Genomic DNA, 20336 nt, shown 5'->3' on the forward strand with positions numbered 1-20336 from the left:
TAATCTATCTGTTTCTGTTGAGATAATATTTAAATGCTGGTCATTCATTTTTGGTTATTTTTATCTCATGGATTAATCTTATTTTGAAGAATCTATTGCCTATGATCCAGTGGTGGGTTTCAAATTTTTTAGAACCTATTCTGTAGGTGTGGCTTGTTTTGTGGGAGTGGCTTGGTGGTCATGTGACCAGGTGGGAGTAGCTTGGCAGTCATGTGACTGAGTGCGAGTGGCTTGGCAATTATGTGACTGGGTGGGAGTGGCCAAGTCAATGTCACTGAATTCTTTGCCCCAAAGAATGACCTACAAAAAGATATAAAAAAGGAAATTTATTATTTTGTGCACTTACAACTTAAATAAGAATAAAATAAGTACACAAAACAATAAAACATCTACTTACAGAGGAAATGTGGCTGTCTTTGCTGGTCTTCAACATTACTGACCACCTTACACATACACTTCCATCCCCTCTGCCTCTTCCCTCTTCCTGGATTCATTCAAAGTTTTAAAAACTCACAGCCTATGCACAGCACACACTCTTCCATCCCCTCTGCCTCTTCCCTCTTCCCCAACATCCTCCCCCTCCCAACCCAGCCACTCACCAGTTCTTTTTTCTTCTGGTTCTTCTTTTGAGAACTTTTCGGCAGCGTGATGCAGATGAGTGGGGTGAGTGAAAGAGCAAACGAGAAGAGGGAGGTTTCTGGTATGGGGCCTCCTGACCAACGGGTACAGGAAGGCGCACTGAATTTCACCATCCGGCAGCCGTACCGGTGTGTACCGGTTGAAACCCACCCCTGCTGTGATCCTTTCAACCCTATTTAGGAAAAAGAAAGATTGGAGATATTTTGACACCAACTGCTGCTCTTTAAATTGTTTAAAGGTTGCTACATAATAAACCATATCTCTGTTAATGTTGATACACATCACATGAAAAACATCTTAGGGATACTTAAAACATGGCCTAATATTGGCATAAGACTTTGGTCCATGGTCCATAGTAGAACTATTTCTACTCTCCACCTCCTTGTAAACATTTCAAGGTAAACTTTGCAATCTACTTGATTCTTCCTCACAAGGAATTCTGGATTAAGGACCAAGAGATGACTTTGGAGAAGGAAATTACAGTTAGCAAAACAGAATTTAAGCCCAGGAAAAGAAGCAAATGTTGCAAAGGAATGTAAACTTGATTCTGTGGGTTCCATGGTGCTCTCTGAGCTTGGTTGTTTTCTTGCAGATGTTTCATTACCAAGTTAGATAATATCATCAGAAACTTGATTCTCTGATTTGAGACAGGCTTTTAGGATTTCAAGATCCTGTTACTATATAGCCTATATCACCAGATGGAGTTTCAGAGTGTCTTGTGGACCTGTCCTGAACTGTCCTAATTTGAATGGCTAAACATTGAGAACCATGAACCACTCAGTGTGTCCTTCAGTCATCCAATAGGAGACTACAAAATTATCAGTGGACTTCACATATTTGATTTCCCATTCCTTACAGAAAGGACCAAAATAAATAAGTGGCTCCCCCTTGTGCTTTCAGCATATATTGTTTGTCTTTGGCCAAGCCCCCAAATATCTGAGTGGCTGATATAAGGGGAAAGTTGTCTGGTGACAAGGTAATATATTTCTTGCATATACATTTCTGTTAAAAGCTGTGCAGATGGCATGACACCACAAATTTGCAACCCCAAGTAGGAACTTTCCCCAACATTTTAACTATGGTTCCAGAATCTGTGTGGGTAGAGAAAGCGTGTGCAAAGGCTTGTACTCAGAGTTTGGATTGATATGATAGTTGGATCTGTGCATAAGCAGAGATGGTCAGGGCAGTACATTTTTACAGTCATTATAAAACTGACTGGAGGGATTAAGAAGAGTTAGCATAGAGTTAAGGCACATCAGAGCCAAAAGAAAATTGCTTCAGTCTCCCTCGGAAGACATTTGTGAATATATGGGCATAGCACCCATTACTGGCTTGGCTCAAATAACAGCAGTGGACAGGCCCAAATACACTTATAGGAATACTGCAACCCAGGAACAAACCATTGTGGTTCAAATCCTAATATTTCCTAATATGAGTTGAAAAGAACTGGTAAGCATGAACTAATAAATCCACCTTTTCATCTTTCAGTAAATTGGTTTGTGATTACTATCTATCTTGTGGTGGCCATTTTGTAAATTGGCAGACTTCTGAGCAATCATTTTGTGAAAGCATTCAAGACCTGCTTTCAGAATTTTAAGTTTGCCTACCAGTCCCCACCCATCCCCAATAGTCTTCTCGGTACATCCTATCTGGGTTAGATAGAGCAACTTGGCATAATGGTTTCATGAGAGCTTTAAACTGTACCAGCGCTGGCAGAAAGATTTCAAAATCTTTCGCAGAGTTTTCCCCAGCAATACTTCCTTGAGATTCCTTTTTTAGGTGGAATTGCATCTCTTGCATGAAAGAATTGGACATTGTTTTTGAATATGGAGGCTTGTTTCTGGATCTGACATCTTCCCGAGTCTCAGCTTCTCCTGTTGTGGCTTCTCAACTGTAACACACTCTTTAAGCACATTTATTTGACTTTTATTGAAAATAATCTGATCTGCCAAGTGGAAAAAATCAGAGAGCTTTCATGCTCAAGCTGCTAAAGGGCTTTTGTTGAGTTGGCTTTTGTTGAATTTCTGTCTGTCCATTTTTTGTACAAGGCATTTTTAACTTTTGTAAGGCTCCATGAACTTCTGTTTGGGAAAGGTAAGCTTACAAAAGTTAATAAATATATGCATTCTATTTATAGCATTGAGAGTGGCTGTGCCTATGTACAGTTTACTGACTGGGATGTAGTGATTTAAGGTGACATGAATTGATTGAGCAGCCTCCAGGGTTAGAAAATGTTCCCCTAATTGCACAGCTGTGAAGTTACTCAGTAAAGTCATTTAACATAAAACAAATTGAAAATGGCACTCTTAAATGAAACAAGAGAATTTGTATCAAGACGAGGCATCCGTCTTTTATGTAATACATGCAATTTTGAAAGGGCATCTCTCAAGGCTTGGACCAATAGGCAATAAATGGCACCAGTGCTTAGGGTTGCAACAATTAAGATAATTATTACTGCAATTGTTGGAATTGATGCTATTTTCTCCCACAAATACTGCAATGAACTGCTGTAGTTGCCAAACCATCTGCCTCTTTCAGAGAAGGCCCACCTTCATTTTGTTCCCCCTTCCCCACCTTCTTCTATTTGCAGCTCTGTTATATGCAACCATTTTTGGGAATGTGACAACTATCTTTCAGCAAATGTATGCTAACACAAACCGATATCATGAAATGCTAAACAGTGTCCGGGACTTCCTGAAGCTCTACCAAGTGCCCAAAGGCTTGAGTGAACGTGTGATGGACTACATTGTTTCTACTTGGTCAATGTCCAGGGGCATTGATACTGAAAAGGTGAGGTCCAGGGGTAAAATTCAGCAGGTTCTGACAGGTTCTGGAGAACTGGTAGCAGAAAATTCGATTAGTTCAGAGAACCTGCAAGTACCACCTCTGGCTGGCCCCAGAGTGGGGTGGGAATGGAGATTTTGCAGCATCCTTCCCCTGCCACGCCCACCAAGCCACACCCACAGAACTGGTAGCAATTTTTTTTGAATTTTACCACTGGTGAGGTCCCTTGAAAAATCTAGCATTACTTAGCTTTTCACTGCTATTTCTTAATATCCTGTATATTTACTGCCTCCCTGAGTCCTTGTTTTGCAGGAAATCAATAAGTAGAACAATTGGTTGATAAATATAGATCTGCAAATTCTCAAGCATGCTCTGCCAATTTTGCATACATACAAAAATTGAAAAATGTCACAAAATGAATAACAAGCATGTTTTGTACGCTGCAGTTCGTTCTAGTGGTTATGTTACATACTTATCTGAGCAAATCTGTTCAAATTTCATATATCCCTTGAGTCTCTAAACCCCTGAGGTTTTATTTTATCTAAATAAAAATAAAATAAGATTAAGTCTGACCTTTTTATGGTTATGAATTAATTTTTCAAATATAATAGTTAACTGGTTCAAAATATCAGTTGAAAGAAACTGTGATGATCAGTTACAGTATATAGCAACAAGCTTATCGGTCATACGAAACAGATTAAGAGTTTTACCACATTTTTGCTATTTTATTATACTTATTTAATTTAATTTATTGTTAAGCAAAATGTGGGAAAACCCAATTGAAAACAGGCTTTGTTTCTTTAACTTGCCTCTAAATCCTTTGACAATCCTTTGTCAACATTTACTGTGATTAACAGAAGAGAATAAGCTTCCAGTTCTAGCTAGAACTAATTGAAAATATAAAGAAAGAATAAATTCGCTGGCAAATACACGAAGGATTAATTAATATAAGGATAAATCTCACACAGGGCTTTAACACATTCTTTAAGGCTTGTACACACTTATTTTTGGTCCTGTTGTCCTAGGTTTTACAGATCTGTCCTAAGGACATGAGAGCAGATATCTGTGTACATCTGAATCGAAAAGTTTTTAAAGAGCACCCAGCATTCAGACTGGCTAGTGATGGGTGCCTGCGAGCTCTTGCAATGGAATTTCAGACTGTGCATTGTGCTCCAGGAGATCTCATTTACCATGCGGGTGAGAGCGTGGACAATCTGTGCTTTGTGGTTTCAGGATCCTTGGAGGTGATCCAAGATGATGAAGTTGTTGCAATTTTGGGTAAGTTCTACTACATTCTATCTGTGAGTATATCTGTGTTGAGATACAAACAGTAATTTGTATTGGTGGAAGGTTCACAATATGTTAGCAACATGTACATTGACTATACAGCAATAATTAATATTGGAACTGAAGTACAAGACAAAATGCCTGCTTGTTAGATTTGGCCAGATGATCCTTCCACGCTCTTTCAAACAGCAACATTTGTTTAATCTATCAATCTGTATAAATGGTTGTGTGTGTGTATGTTTCAGCATAAGTCTGGAATGCCTCAAGGAATTTCAATCAAATTTGACTTACTCTCTGGAAAAAAATATTGTAGGGGTAAGACACCCCCAAAACCCCACAGGGTATGCGTTCTGTTAAGATACAGCCTGTTGTGCCTTAAAATGGATTCTACAGTACTGCCATAAAATGGCTTCTATTATACAGTGCAGTGGAGTTGCCATGGTAACAGGTTCACAGTACTCCACAAGGAGGCTCCTTCTGCTAAGGGGGAAAATCCAACATTAGAAACTACATTTGGTCTGGACATTTTTCCCCTATAAATAAATACCCAGGCAACACTGGGTTATCAGCTAGTAAATGATAAAGGAATCGTGGAAAACTAATGGACAGATTTATCTTTTTTAATGGGGGTACTCTATTTATGAAATTCCTCTGTAGAAAAAAATACCTGGCACCTATGCTACCTTCTCTTTTGGCTTTTTAGTTTTCTCAGCTCTTTTGAAAACTGTAGTAATGTTTTTGGACATTTATTGTTTTGATGCTAATTTTATTATAGGTAGTCCACAGGTTGAGCCCAAAATTTATGTTGCTAAGTGAGAAATTAAGTGAGTTTTGCCCTATGTTGTGACTTTTCTTGCCACATTTGTTAAGTGAATCACAGCAGCTGTTAAATTAGTAACCCGGTTGTTAAGTGAATCTGGACTCCTCCTTGACTTTGCTTGCAGAAGATGGGATAAGATGGTCACCTGACTCTGGGACACTGTAACCGTCATAAATGTGAGTCAGTTGTCAAGCATCTGAATGTAAATCATATGACCACGGGGATACTGCAAGGGTCATAAGTCATTTTTTTAATGGTCACTAAGTGAACTTTTGTAAGTCGAGGACTACTTGTATTGAGCTTTCTCTTTATTGTTACTACTCCCATAGCTAAAATGTATTTATTTTTCATTGTGATATCTTCTGGCATGGTTTTGGTCTTGTTTTAGTCTAGTGCACACAAGTCCATCCATTGACTGAAGGCACTAACAAAAGCTGGCAAGACATGACACACCTCCCCAACCTCTGTTAGTTTCTCAGCTCCACTTACATAGTTCTTCAAAGTCAATAGTTTGACCTGTACAGCCATCTGTAAACTTACAATCTCTGTTAAACAATTGCCTGACAAGATCCTGACCTACAACCCATGCACGAACACAACATACCCATGTACAGAGCCTCAGTCAGGATGTTTGCATTTTGATACAATCATAATGCTAATAGAATATTTGAAGCTCGGGGTTGAACTGTGGATTGAACTCTCTAAGTTTGGTTGTCTTCTTGCAGATGTTCCATTACTTAGTTAGGTAATGAATATCTGCAAGAAAACAACCAAGCTCAGAGAGCTCCAAGGATTCCACACTCATAATGCTAATAGGAAGAGAGTAATGTCTAAATTGAAAACATTTGCTACATTTCCCCATGCTTCTGAATATAAGCAAACAACATTACTTGGTAGAATTGCTTGCACTCCAGCGTAGGTGATTCAGGGATGCCTTGTCTGCCATGCAGTTTTCTGGAGCCAATAATCCCTGGCTGTTGATTTTATTATAAGGATTTTATAATATTATTATATTATAAGGATTCCTTTGAGTTACTGGTATATATCTGCTTCAGGGGTGGGTTCCAGCTTCTGCTACTGCCGGTTTGCTCAGGGATGTGCTTGATGCATCCTACGTGTGCTTCATACATGCCATACACGCTTGATGCATGCTACACATGCATGTGCAGTAGTAAAAAGATGATAAAAAACAAGATGGCGGCACTGATAGAACTGGTTCAGGGGTATGGCAGGCTGAGTTACTACCTACTCGGCCGAACTGTGGCCGAACCCATAGGAACCCACCTCCGATCTGTTTGACATTTTGGGTCAGAATGGGACAACTTGCCACAACCAACTTACAGCCAACTCACTGCTGCCAATTCACCATAGCCAATTGGCTGTGCCCAATTCGCCACGGGAAAACACGTTGTAGGATAATTCAACAACTTTATTTAATTATTTAAAATAATTAAAAATTATTTTAATTTTTTGTCATTCACGTTTCATTTTGTCCCTCCTTTTGCATCCTTCCTTTAATGATTTTATTTCACAATTTCTTCTACATTATGTGATTTTTGTCCTGTGGCAAGTTATCCTGCAGCGAGTTGGCCATGGCGATTGGGTTGTTTGTTGGGCTTGTAATTGGGTGTGTATGTGTTCCTCTTTTGGTTTTTGATATCACAGAAAGTTTTGCACCTTCTCTTGGTCCACCTCAATGATAGAGGAGAGTTATGAGGCTTTTGGGGAGCCGGGATTGGTAACTTATCTTCTGTTTCACCTATAAACCTGTGAATTGAAAGCATATTTTCCCTTGGCCTTTGGATGAACTTGATTTATAGTAAGTTTATTATACAAGGGAACAAAATGTATTCTGTTAGCCAAGAAGAATAACCTAATCAAATGAAATATTGTTCTAGGAGGCACAGCTTCCTACTTTCAATATAAAGTTGGCTGCAGTAGCATTATACATGTGAGGTGAACTGTCCTTTGTGTCTTAAAGATATATATTTACACAGATAGTACAGCTAGAATAATTAAAATGCAGTTCTCTTCCCTGTTGCAAGGAGGATGTGTAGATATAACTCCTAACAAAAATGATATTAAGTTAAAATAAAACTAAAGAACTGATTGGCTTTTATGAACCATTGTGCACAGTCCCACTTCCTTCTAACTTTGGCTCAAAAGTGTCAGTTTAATAATTTCTGATGAACACCTACTCATATGCAACCTTCGTATCATAGCAGGTACTGAGGCCAGGGGTTTTTCTAAACCATTTTCTCCTGAAAGAACCCTTCTAATATGCGGCCCATTTGTGGTGACTGAGCTGGATGACACAGTAGGAGTGGACTCTCCTAGCTTCTGTTAGTTGCTTTCAGCTGAGATATACACACTCCTTCCTTCTGGACATCTGCACTAGGCGGTGGCTTGAGGTTATCAAGGAGCCTGAAGTAGGATGGTAGGTCATCTATCAAAAAGTTACCTCTGCCCTCTTCCCAGCCACGGCACCATGTTGAAACCAGATGATGATTGGAAGCTCAGCATGTGGGGAGATAAGATCTGAAGCAGCAAGTGACCTCTCTCTAGTTTTCATTCACAGCATTCATGAGCTGATGTGATGAATGAGCTCTGCCTCATATTGCAAGAATGCTGAGGCAGACCAACAGGCAGACTTTCCTGAATCATATTTTGAGTTCCCATATTAATATATGGGATACAGAGTATGGATAAGCTTTAGGAAACCACAGCTGTGCTTACAATCTTACTTCTGCTTTCCTTTGCTTTACAGACCTGGGAAGGTCGCATATGTGAGTATTGGTCACAAATTTACTTTCCCATTACCACCATAACTGCAAATAGCTGCTAAACAAGGCAATCATTAAATGAGGACTACCTCTAATATCTTGCTACCCACCTTCACATAGAATCATATAACTAAATTTGCTAAAAGCTGAATTCTTGAGTCTCTGCACTCTCAAGCTGCTGTGGTTTTAAATGCTTGCTGGAATTTTGTAATGAATTTTGGTAGGTTACTGACTGCTATGAGTTAATAGCCTTCAAAGCTATTGAAGTAGTTATTAAGTTGCTTGTGTTACAACCCATCTGCGCAGTCATGTAGACTTGCCTGGGAAAAAACCTGAGTGCTAAACAGATGTCAAGATGTACCAAGAGCTACTGGGACAGAAGAAAAAACATGAAAATTTTCTCTTAGACAAGAGCCAGCAGTAATTTGAGTCTGTTTCTAGCACTAATTAAAACACACAGTTCCCTGTAACAGAAGGACCCCAAAAAGAAAACCCAAACCCACCCAAGAGCTGAATTAGGTAGCCCATGGTACTTTGACTTGCATATTTCATGTTCATTTTTTTAAAATTGTGAATGAACTTATTAGTGGCTTTTAAATTAAAGGACTTTTACTCCTTCTGTATATAGAATAGAATAGAATGGAATAGAATAGAATAACAGTGTTGGCAGGGACCTTGAAGGTCTTCTACTCCAACCCCCTCCTTAGGCAGGAAACCCTACACCACTTCAGACAAATGGTTTTCCAACATCTTCTTAAAAACTTCCAATGTTGGAGTATTTACAACTTCTGGAGGCAAGTTGTTCCACTGATTAATTGTTCTCCCTTTCAGGAAATTTCTCCTCAGTTCTAAGTTGCTTCTCTCCTTGATTAGTTTCCACCCATTGCTTCTTGTTCTACCCTCAGGTGCCTTGGAGAATAGTTTGACTCCCTCTTCTTTATATAAACAGTGTAAGAATATAGAGTTGGCCAGGAAGCACCACTTAAGATACTGGGGTTTTGGGGAGACTTTTTGTTAATGATATTGAACCTGCTAGTGGGAGACATCCTGAGACTGAAGGAAATGTGGATAGAATTTGTACGAAGAAAAGGTGAAATGCTACTTTTTAAGGTACTAATGTCAAATATCAGCAAATATCCATAGAAGATTCATTTTTTTCTTCCTTTTTTTTTGCAGGGAGGCTATTAATCAATAGTTCTCATATAAACAGGATTTCTGTTACTCTGTTTAAAACTAGAATAATACTTTAAATAATGTAACAATGATAACTCTCCATTATTAGAAAATTAGCTTCTGCTGGTCTGTTTTTACACTGACGCTATCCTGGACAGTGTGACATTTATTTTAATAAACATTGGCTTTGATCCTAAGATAAATCAAGGAAGTTCATAGAAGAAGTTTCATCCTGTCTTTCACGTACTGTCCCCTGAAAGCTTCTTTCAACATCAAACAGCTTTTAAATAACATGAGATAAGCCTGGAAGAAGTAACCGGGGGAAAGAGGATAAAAGCCCAGTTGTAGGAATATTCAGAATTAAATCCCATGAACTTCAGTAAGGCTTAGTCCCAGATATATGTGCCTATTATTACAGCCTGGATTAGATTCGGAGGATTGCTGGCTTTGTGTGATCTCATCTTCCTTCCACTACTCCACATTCTCTTCAGGAACTTCATGAATCAATCTCTCTCTCTCTCTCTCTCTCTCTCTCTCTCTCTCTCCCTCTCTCCCTCTCTCCCTCCCTCCCTCCCTCCCTCCCTCCCTCTCCCCTTCGAGGCCAAAGGAGATAGGATTCTTTTTTTTTCTTATGTATAATTTCTGAAATTGGTTTATCAGAGCAGCCAAGGCCCTGCTTTTCACCTGCTATCCTGAAATTTGGCTAGAGTGAGATGAACCAGTTGTGCCAGATTGGGAAATGCCTCTTAATATAAAACATTATGAATAAAAGGGTGGTTATATGACAGTGGCATCAGCAAGTATAAAAAGCCTACTTTTCTGACGCAAATCTGAATGTTTTAATTTGTTTACCATCACCAGGGGATGGGTGGTTTCATTTATTTACTCTGAATAAGATAATACTTTGCACTGAAGGCAAACATGGCTTTTGTGTCCTCAGATCTCCAGAGTAAGTTATTATTTACATAACCATAATCCCCGAGGAAGAATTGAAAGAAAATAATGTTATTCCTATGGAGAACTTTGTGTATCTTTTGTTCTGTATGAGGAGGGTGTTAAATGGTCCATTGGCTTCAGGGAAGGAAAATCCTGCTGCTTTAATTTTATCTAATTGCCATCTTAACGTGTTTAGATAGAGTTGTTCTTGTAATGTTTATCTGAAATGGCTTTGCTTTATTGCTTTACCTCATTTATATAGAGGTGCCAGAGATGCTAGTTGTATCCCAGAGGAATAGATTTATAGAGAAACATAAAAATATCTCAATTTTGCCCAGAAAAGCCAGGGATCTTACTCTGCAAATCTACAAACAGCACTTGGAATTTTGTCAAATCAAGAGCAAATGACTAATTAAATGGAAATCCTAGCTGGGTATCCTGAAAGTTGAAGCTCACATATCTGGAAGGTTGGGGAAAACAGACCATGGGGAATATTGAATCCACCGGAATGTTACTTTTCAGTTATATATTGTATAAATGCATAGTAAAATATTGACTGATGTTTTTATTGTATCATGAAATGAGTAGTGCATGGCCAGTTACAGGGAGTTAACAACGTATTGGAATTCTGCCATTCTTTCTTGAGAGCAGACAATTGCTCCAACCACAGGCATACTTTTCTAGAAGTAAGCCCACTAACCATATAAGTAGACAGTATACTGTAAACTAGCATTGAATCTGAGCACTGAGTCCAACTCAGTACAGTATTTTTCGGAGTATAAGACGCACCGGAGTATAACACGCAGCAAGGTTTTGAAGAGGAAAATTTAAAAAAAAAAGTTTTTGCACTCTGCAAACCTCCCAAAAATGGGCCATTTTTCATGAAAATGGGCCTGTTTTTTTTTCAAAAAAAGGGCATGAATAGCCCTTATGAGGCTTGTAGAGTGCTCCTGGGGGGTAGGAGTGGGGGGAAATGAGCAAAAAAATGGCCCATTTTTCATGAATACAGGCCAGTTTTTTTTAAAGGGCATGGATAGCCTTTAGGAAGCTTTAAGTGCTGCTGGGGACTGGGGGAGGGGCAAAATGGGCCGGTTTTTGCTCATTTCTGCTCTCCCAAGCCCTCAGGAGTTCTCTGAAAGCCTTCTAAAAGCTAGGCACAGCCATTTTGGTGAAGGGGCGGGATTTTGGGAAGCAAAAAATGGTGTATTCAGTGTATAAGATGCATCCAGATTTTCAGCCTCTTTTTTGAAGGAAAAAGGTGCGTCTTATACTCTGAAAAATACGGTAATTTCAATTGAATAATGCACATTAATCCATACTAGCTTCATAACATAGGCTATTATCCTAATCCATGTAAAATATACCCTTCCACCATTTTTAACTGGAAAAAATTTGCAGGAAATCCCCGCATAAAAATATATATTTACAGCTCACAGTATTTTAGCGTGATCAACAAATTGTAGGTCTAATAATCCAATCTTTACTTAGCATCTGGAGACTAAAGGCAACCAGCTCACTGTATCTAGCAATAAGGCTGGCTGCTCTGATTTGATTTCAAAGAGAAGAGCTGGCATCCTGAACCATTAGACTTACAATTGCCTTTTTGATTTTCCCTTTCCTGGCAAAAACACATTGTCCAACATGAGAAGACATCTTTCTTTTCTTGGGGTTTGTAAATATGGAGAAAATTGGTGTCAATCAGAGGTGGTATTCTACTGGTTCAGACTGGTTCATCCAAAACAGTAGCTGAAATTGCTGTTGGCTCCGCCCACTCTCCCTGACTCTATGACATCCCATTTAGGACATTCTTTTCCCAAAAGCGCATGCATGGAAGGCTATGTGTATGCACAGAGGTGGAGTGTGCGAGTGAAGTGAGCACACACATGTGTAGGGAAGGTAAGTGTATACCACCCCTGGTGTCAACTAGTTCTCATTTCAATTTTAAATTAAGACAATATCTGGACTAGTGTAATTATAAAGCTATAGGATGCTTCAAAGTTCATATTTCTAAAAAGGATCCCCCCCCCCCAATCTTCACTTTCTAGGTGTTTCCAGAGGCTTTTTATTCATCTTGCTTTGATCATGGAATTTGGAGCAGGGATGTTCAAGATGGTTCTCTCCTTTTTGTATCTTTAACTCTTTTGTGTTTCTGTCTTTTTCCATAAAATATCTTTTAACAGAGAGAGAAATGGAATAGTTGCATAATATATTTTGAGTGATAACAGTAAGAGCTCTCCCTTTGAAAACATCATTTGTGTAGGATTAAAAAAAAATAAACTCAAATTTGGTGTTTTCCATTAGAAAACAAAAGAGCTCTCCCTCTGAAAATACCATCTATTTGTGTAGGATTAAAAAAGAGGTCAGATTTGGTATTTTCCATTAGAAAAAGGAAAGGACCTCAATGTAGGTCTAGGAAAGTGCTGTTCAGTTTTAATATGATTTCTGCTTGTGATTTCTTCAAGTTTCGTTAATCCAGAATTAAACCCAGATGAATAACTATTCCTAACCTCATAGGCATAGCTGTAGCCCCATTTAGACATTTCGTACTTGAACCTTCAACCCATAAGTGCTCCAGATAAATCTAGCTACTCTTCTCTATCCTCAAACACTCGGCTACTTTGGTGTTCATGTAGGCAAACTGGGTCCATGTAGCTACCAACCAAATAATGTGGGTCTGCGCTACCATAGAAAATAGTGCATGCACAAATAAATGAAAAAAAAAAGAAAATAGTGCATGCACTACTATATCAAGTTTGAGTGCAATATGAAAGTGACACAGCAAAGAACCATAGAAACCTCTTATTAAAAAAAACTAATAAAAACCCTTTCCACAGTTGCAATTATTTTGAACATTTTCAGTTAAACCTAATTTCTTATTAATCTAAACTGATTCCCAAAAAAGAAAGCCAGTTTGGTTGAGTGATTAAGGTACCAGATTAGAAAGTGGGAGACCATAAGCTCAATCCTGCCTTAGCTATGAAAATCAGTTCGATGACTTTGGGCCATCATTCTCTCTCTCTCTCTCGTCCCACCTCACCTCACAGGGTGGGTGTTGTGGAGTCAGTAAGAATATTGTGTGTGTTGCTGCCTTGAGCTATTTATAAAAAGTAATAAAAGCCAAGAAATTAAATAAATAAATATTAAAAGAGTTAAGATTTTGTTTTGTTTCGGATCTGGGGAACATATCTATCTACAGGTAATCCTTGACTTACAATAGTTCATTTAGTGATCATTTGAAGTTATAATGACTATTTTTCACACTGACTACCATTGTGGCATCCCCATAGTTACATGATTAAAATTTGGACGCTTGGCAACTGACTCATATTTATGACGCTTGCAATATCCTGGGGTCATGTGATCACCTTTGTAACTTTCTGATAAGCAAAGTCAATGGGGAAGTCATATTCACTTAATAACCATATTATTCACTTAACAACTGCAGGGATTCACTTAACAACTGTGGCAAGAAAGGTCATAACATGGGGAAAAATCACTTAATAAATGTCTCACTTAGTGACAAAAATTTTGGGCTCAATTGTAGTATTAGTCTGTATTTTGCTTCCATATATTTACACAACCGACATTTGACAAAATAAATGTTCTTTCAGATTCTGGGGGCAAGATCCTTTTATCCTCTGGATCTTTTTACTAAGATACATTCTAACATTCAGAATGTCTTCATATGAAAAAAAGGAAAAAAATAGATGTGAATGTAAGAACTTAAAAGACATGCTTTAAACAGTTGATCTTAAAATAAAACCAAAATATGGCTGAAGAGAATATGACTGAGGCAAGAATCTCAGATGACACTTATTTATTTTGCCTTCTGTGCTGTGAAGCCCAGTAAAAGAAAAGAAATCAAGCTGTTAGATAGTATTTATAATGTTTGTCATATATCCATAGACACCTTTGTCAAAATTATTATACTGAAGAGTGAGTTAAGTATAAATATCTTGATATACATTGTATTATTCAATAAGGCTTGACACCTGGATCTCCTCAGCACCATAGGTGGTATTCAGTAGGTTCTGACCAGTTCTGGAGAACCGATAGCAGAAATTTTGAGTAGTTTGGAGAACTGGTTAATGCCACCTCTGACTGGCCCCGCCCATATCTATTCTCTGCCTCCTGAGTCCCAGCTGATCAAGAGGGAATGGGGATTTTGCAGTATCCTTCCCCTGCCACGCCCACCAAACCATGCCACAGCCACCAAGCCACACCACGCCCACAGAACTGGTAGTAAAAATCTTTGAATCCCACCACTGCTCAGCACCATGTCCTCCAGCTGGGTTCAATCTTCCAAGATGTCTTTCTCAGGAGAAGTGTTTGGTACCGTGTTTCCCCGAAAATACGACAGCTTATTTTCTTTTGCCCCACGAAATATGGCCTTGGGCTTATTATCAGGAAGGGCTTATTGTTTTGGGGCTGCTGGGCGGCTGCTCCCTTGTGAATTGGCTCCCGAAGAGCCGGGCACAGCCTCAGGGGCGAAGCAGCCATGAGGTAACCATGCTCACGAGCAGCCGCCCAGCAAATCCCCTCTCCAGCAGGGCAGAGCGCCATTCACTGACCTAGGGGGTATCCCGAATGTGCCAAGCCGCGGGAGCTGGGGAGCGGGCAGAGCGCCACGTGGCTTTGCACCTTAGGGATATCCCCTAGGTCAGTGAATGGTGCTCTGCCTGGCTGGAGGGGCGATTTGCCGGGCGGCTGCTCGTAACCATGGTTATCTCATGGCTGCTTTGCCCCTGAGGCTGTGCCCGGCTCTTTGGGAGCCATTTCACAAGGGAGCAGCTGCCAGACAACTCTCCCCTCCAGCCAGGCAGAATGCCACTCCCCAACCCAGCGGTATCCCGAAGGCGGCAAGCAACATGAGCGCTCCCCCTTCAGCTCCTGCGACTTGGCGCTTTCAGAATAATGCTAGGTCAGTGAACAGTGCCCCGCCTGTCCGGAGGGGGGGTTGTCCAAGAGGTTTATTTTTGGGGGTGGGCTAATATTTTTGCCCACATGAAAAATGTGGCAAGGCTTTAGTTTTGGGACAGGTCGTATTTTCGGGGAAACACGGTAGTACCCCACTTCCAGGAAACGAGAAGTGTGGGATCTGGAAGGGTTATTTTGTCTGAGATGATGCTAGTCCTGGATGTGACATTGGCTACACTGATAGAACTTCCAAAAATTACTACAAAGTTCACTTTGTTCTTCTGTCTGTCCCACCAAATGTTTCAGATCAATTCATGTGGGTGAATTAAGACATTGGCAGGGTTGTACTATGTAATTTTAACTTGAACTTTAATTTATTGTGGCTGTTTTATTGCAATATTTTATAATTACTGTGAAGCTCCAAGATTCATAAAATATAGCTATAAATAAATGAGTTTTTTTTTAAAAAAAAAATAATACAAATTATTCTAATAATGAATCTTACTGATTGAATCTATATAAATTTTTGGTTGTTGATTAGGCCTGACAGTGCTGATAAAAATGATTGGCTGCTTATTGCTACAAAGACGAAAGGTCTTTAGTTAAAGGTTTCCTTTCTGTTTAATATGTTGAATAAAACAAGGCATATACTTTTAATAATAGTGGAAACTTTCTGGAATTATTTGCAGTTACATTTTGATAATTTTCTTAACATGGAAGCAATTAATTGATTGCAGATTTTTCACCCCCCCTAGGCAAAGGGGATGTCTTTGGTGATGTCTTCTGGAAAGAAACAACTCTTGCCCAGTCGTGTGCGAATGTAAGGGCTTTGACTTACTGTGACCTTCATGTAATTAAAAGGGATGCCTTACAGAAAGTGCTGGAGTTCTACACAGCCTTTTCACATTCTTTCTCCAGGAATCTCATCCTGACCTACAATTTGCGAAAAAGGGTAAGGTATTATGGAATGGATGGAAAAAAGAGCGAAGAGGTTATTGGAATTGTACTTTTAGAAACAGTATGGATGGAAAATTCTTAGCATGCTAACTGTACTACATTACACTACAGTTTCCAAGAGTTCTTGGCAAGAAGAATTTATTTATTTATTTAGATTTGTATAGTTGCCCAACATGAATGATTGGCACATTGTACATTAGAAAAACCAAAGAAAAACCCAAATTACAACCAAAACCAGTGAACCAACAGGAACCAACTAAAAATTAACTTTCAGGTCAACTTATCCTGATACACTTTCTGTAATCATGCCACTTGAGTGGAAAGCCAAAAGGTGTACAATAGTTTTTATTCATTATTATCTCAGTGCAGCAGCCATCTGAAATTATACATGGAAATTCTTGCTGAGAACTCTGAACTTCATGAACTAGGGAAAATAATACTTTTAATTGTTTATTTGATGTGAAAAGCCTCTGACCTTTTCGTGCTTCATTGACTCTTGATTCCAGCCTCTGACTTGCTCTTTAAAGATGTAAACAAATCAGAGGCAAGGTATTATTTTTTGTTCCAATTGTGTCCAACTGATTTGCATGGTGGCAAAAGACAGAGGATGGTTTGTAGGTGAGAATTACTGGGAAACATCTAGAATAGGTTTCCAACTGTTTCTTGGAAAAACTGTTTCATGTGCTTAGATGCACACAGCAAAACATAGCAAAATTATAATCTTTATCTTTAATTATGACCTCTTCATATCATGATTTATTTTTGTCTAAACATGAACCTAACCTGAGCTGAAAGGGATTCTTTTGCTGGTCTTTTCAGCAGCATCAAAAAGGCTGTCATTTTTGGATAACTCGTTTTCTTCTTTATGGAGAGCTATGTTAATCTACTGTATGGTAAAAAAAATCAGGTGGAGTCTAGCTGTTTAAATGTATTAAAACAAGACATTTTTGTGAGCAGTTCACACCCACACGCTTTCTAATTGTTTGTTTCTGTTTTTAACAAGAGAGAGCTAGAATGTTGATGAGATTGGTGTATAGAGAAATACATCCTTTTAGAGTCACTTCATCACTTCATGTTCACTCTATGATTCATAACAAACCTGGATCACTCATGTTACCAATTCCAAGAAGCAATGTTCCCATTCTTAAATGTTTTTTTTTTACTTTTCCATCCTGTCTTATATGAGTTTCCTAATTATTTAGGCTTGTCAATAACAAAAATCTATTTAGAAATAAATGGTAAAATTCATTGAAATAAAACAAATGCCAGTGAACACAAAATTTAATGATGTCACAAGTTGGGAGTTGTGGAAAATAGTTTTTATTTAATCTTTCCCAAAGTACTTATTTTTAACTCCCAAATTAAGTATATAAACATTCAGAACAGTTTTAGAAAGCTGTACAAGAACAAGTTATTTAACGAATTCAAATAAAATAAAGTGTATTGTATGTATCCTCTATTTAATATGCTATTCAGTATGTGGACCAAGGAGCAATGTTTGACTGAAAAGTTTTTGTTACTACTCCATGATGAGATGAGTACAAAATTTTAGAGTGTTTACAAAATTTTGTAGCAATTTGAAATTTTACATCATCTAAGCATGTGATTTACTGGACTCATCTTATTGGAGAAAGTTAGAGACTGGTTTGGGTGCTGTCCAACACATGGAGTAAGTCATGTGACACAAACTATATGCTCATGTTATGGTATTTTATAAAAGAATCAGTCCATAATGGATTAGCCTTTACCACTAATAGTTTGAGATCTACTACCCTGTATCTTTGTATATTTATATTTCTATAACTTTCTGTAAAAATTCTCATGAATAGAGATGGAATGTGCCAATATTGACATGGTTGTATTCTGTTAGGTCTGAAACTGTTCTTACAAATGGGAAAATATATTTTCAAGATGTATGTTTTTGTTTTATGAAACATATCTCACAAAATTGTTGCAGCCATGTATATGTATAGATGTATATAAACTGGGGAAAAAACTTTCCAAAACTAAAAATTTTGATTAGCAGTGTGCAGTGATTTTAGCACATTTTCTTATAATAACTTCAAATTCAGCATATAATTAATTATGTTTTTTACAAGTCTGAGTGAAACAAATTCATTATGGAATAATATATAGTATATTTTAGGCTTCTGCCGGAGAAAAGCTAACATTTATTAAAACTAAGTTGGTAGCAAACAGATTTAATAATGTCATTATTTTGCCTTACTGAAAGAATGAGCACTAAATTGAGCATGGAATAGAGTAGAATTGAATTCTGACACATTTCAAATAGAGTTGTTTGCTATAACATCAGATAAACAATTTTTTCAAGGCTCAAGCACATTTCAGAAGATGTATGGAGGTTAATCAGCCCACATATTGCTTCCCTTTTCTCTCCTAACATATACTGCAAAACTGTTTCAACAAATCTCATTAATATTTTTTTCTTATTTTATATATTTGCACCTGGGCCACACTTGGCGGCACCCACATATCTTGTTTATGATATTGCTTGAATCTATGAATCCAATTCTTTGCAGAATCTGATTGGTTTCTTATGTGCTGCTTGTATATTAACATAATACAATAGCAGAGTTGGAAATAGTCTAGGTTTGTTCTATTGTTTAGAAATAATATTGTTAAAAACTATTTTTGTAGCATAATAGCAGTGGTTACATATCAAGTGTATGATGAATTGGAAGTAATCTGGATGCAACCCTTTAATTCTTGCATGGGAGCCTGCGGCATTCAGCATAAAATTGGCAACGTAGTGCCCTTTTTCAGCTTTTTCAGCATAGATAAGCAGAAGTTAAGCAGACATTTGTCAAGGATGTTTTAAATTTCATTCCTGGGCCAAGCAGTAAACTAGATTCAGTGCCTAAATAGCCTATTTCAACTGTTTTGATTCTGTTTGAATTAAATAAATTAAATAAATGACAATAAGATAAAAAGACACCAAAAAGAGGACAAGTGAAAGGAACAAATAACAATTATGTAGACCAATTGCTTCTGAGCAACAAGACAAAAAAGTCAAATCAAATTGGCAAATTATCAGGACCTTTATGCTTGTCCACTGAATAACTTTTGTGTTCGGTGTACAGACTGTTGTATGCAGTATATACTGTAAATACTGTGAAAATTGAAAAAGGCAAAATTATTGGGTGTTTGGTGCTATAACTACAAAATGTGGAAGAAATAAAGAAATGTGGAAAAACAGGAAAAACTCACACTGTATATTGCACTTTCACTGTGTGGTAAAAATCTGTAGAGAAGACAGCTTTATTTTTTCCTCCTTTGGTTTCATATCATGATGACATTTTCCCTTATTCCACTATTCCTTCGCTGAGGACCTCAGAGCTCTTGCTCCTGCCCTCTGGAACATTTTGCTCCCTGATGTGAGGTTGGCCCCAACCTTCCGATCTTTCCATAAGGGCCTGCAGTTATGATTCTGCCAGTCGGCTTGGGGACCCCAGTGGTGGAAGAGCCTAATGGAGGTGGTTGATTGAGTAATAACAGATCCCACCTCCCCATCCCACTCAGCCCTTACCCCCCCATGTGTTCCTGGTTTAAATGTCTGATTCTAACTTTTTATGTTTTAACCACAATTACCATAAAGAAATAGAGAAACAAACAAACAAACAAATTCCAGATTTGTATTAACAGGTTGATTCTGAAGCAGTCTGGGGAATGAAGGACTTTGGTGTTACCAGAAATAGAATAATTATTGATACCGCTTGAAGCACGCTGTTTCAGCGTTAAAACTGCTGAGAATTGTTTTTTACCATAGGGACAAATGGCCTGTAGGCTACATCGACTTCAACATTGTGTTCTTGACAGTCTAAAGTCCTCACACCCTGGATACCACTGTTGAATATTTCTGGCAAATTGCCAAATAACAAAGCACATGCTTTTGTTGATTTTTAGTTGGAAAGCAAAAGAGATGTGCTAATTCTCCAACAGGCTTAATATATTTATAGATTTTTTTCTGTTTCTTTTTTTTTAAAGGGGGGGATTGTGAGGATAAATTCATCTGAAAAATT

The 20336-nt window shown here is 38.2% G+C and overlaps 1 protein-coding gene across 1 annotated transcript in view; it reads left to right on the plus strand.

The window, feature by feature from the left end:
* The window catches only part of KCNH1 (potassium voltage-gated channel subfamily H member 1), a gene marked incomplete at its 3' end in the record, with an annotated part of 228925 nt that overhangs the window by 130529 nt on the left and 78060 nt on the right, over positions 1 to 20336 (plus strand). The window contains exons 8-10 of the mRNA XM_081942243.1: positions 3230 to 3429; positions 4449 to 4701; positions 16095 to 16291. Coding sequence (XP_081798369.1) covers positions 3230 to 3429; positions 4449 to 4701; positions 16095 to 16291 — 650 coding nt within the window. The remainder of the gene's footprint in view (positions 1 to 3229; positions 3430 to 4448; positions 4702 to 16094; positions 16292 to 20336) is intronic.

This window comes from Natrix helvetica (assembly GCF_964273705.1).
Source record: "Natrix helvetica genome assembly, chromosome: 2".
NCBI classification, from domain to species: domain Eukaryota; kingdom Metazoa; phylum Chordata; class Lepidosauria; order Squamata; family Natricidae; genus Natrix; species Natrix helvetica.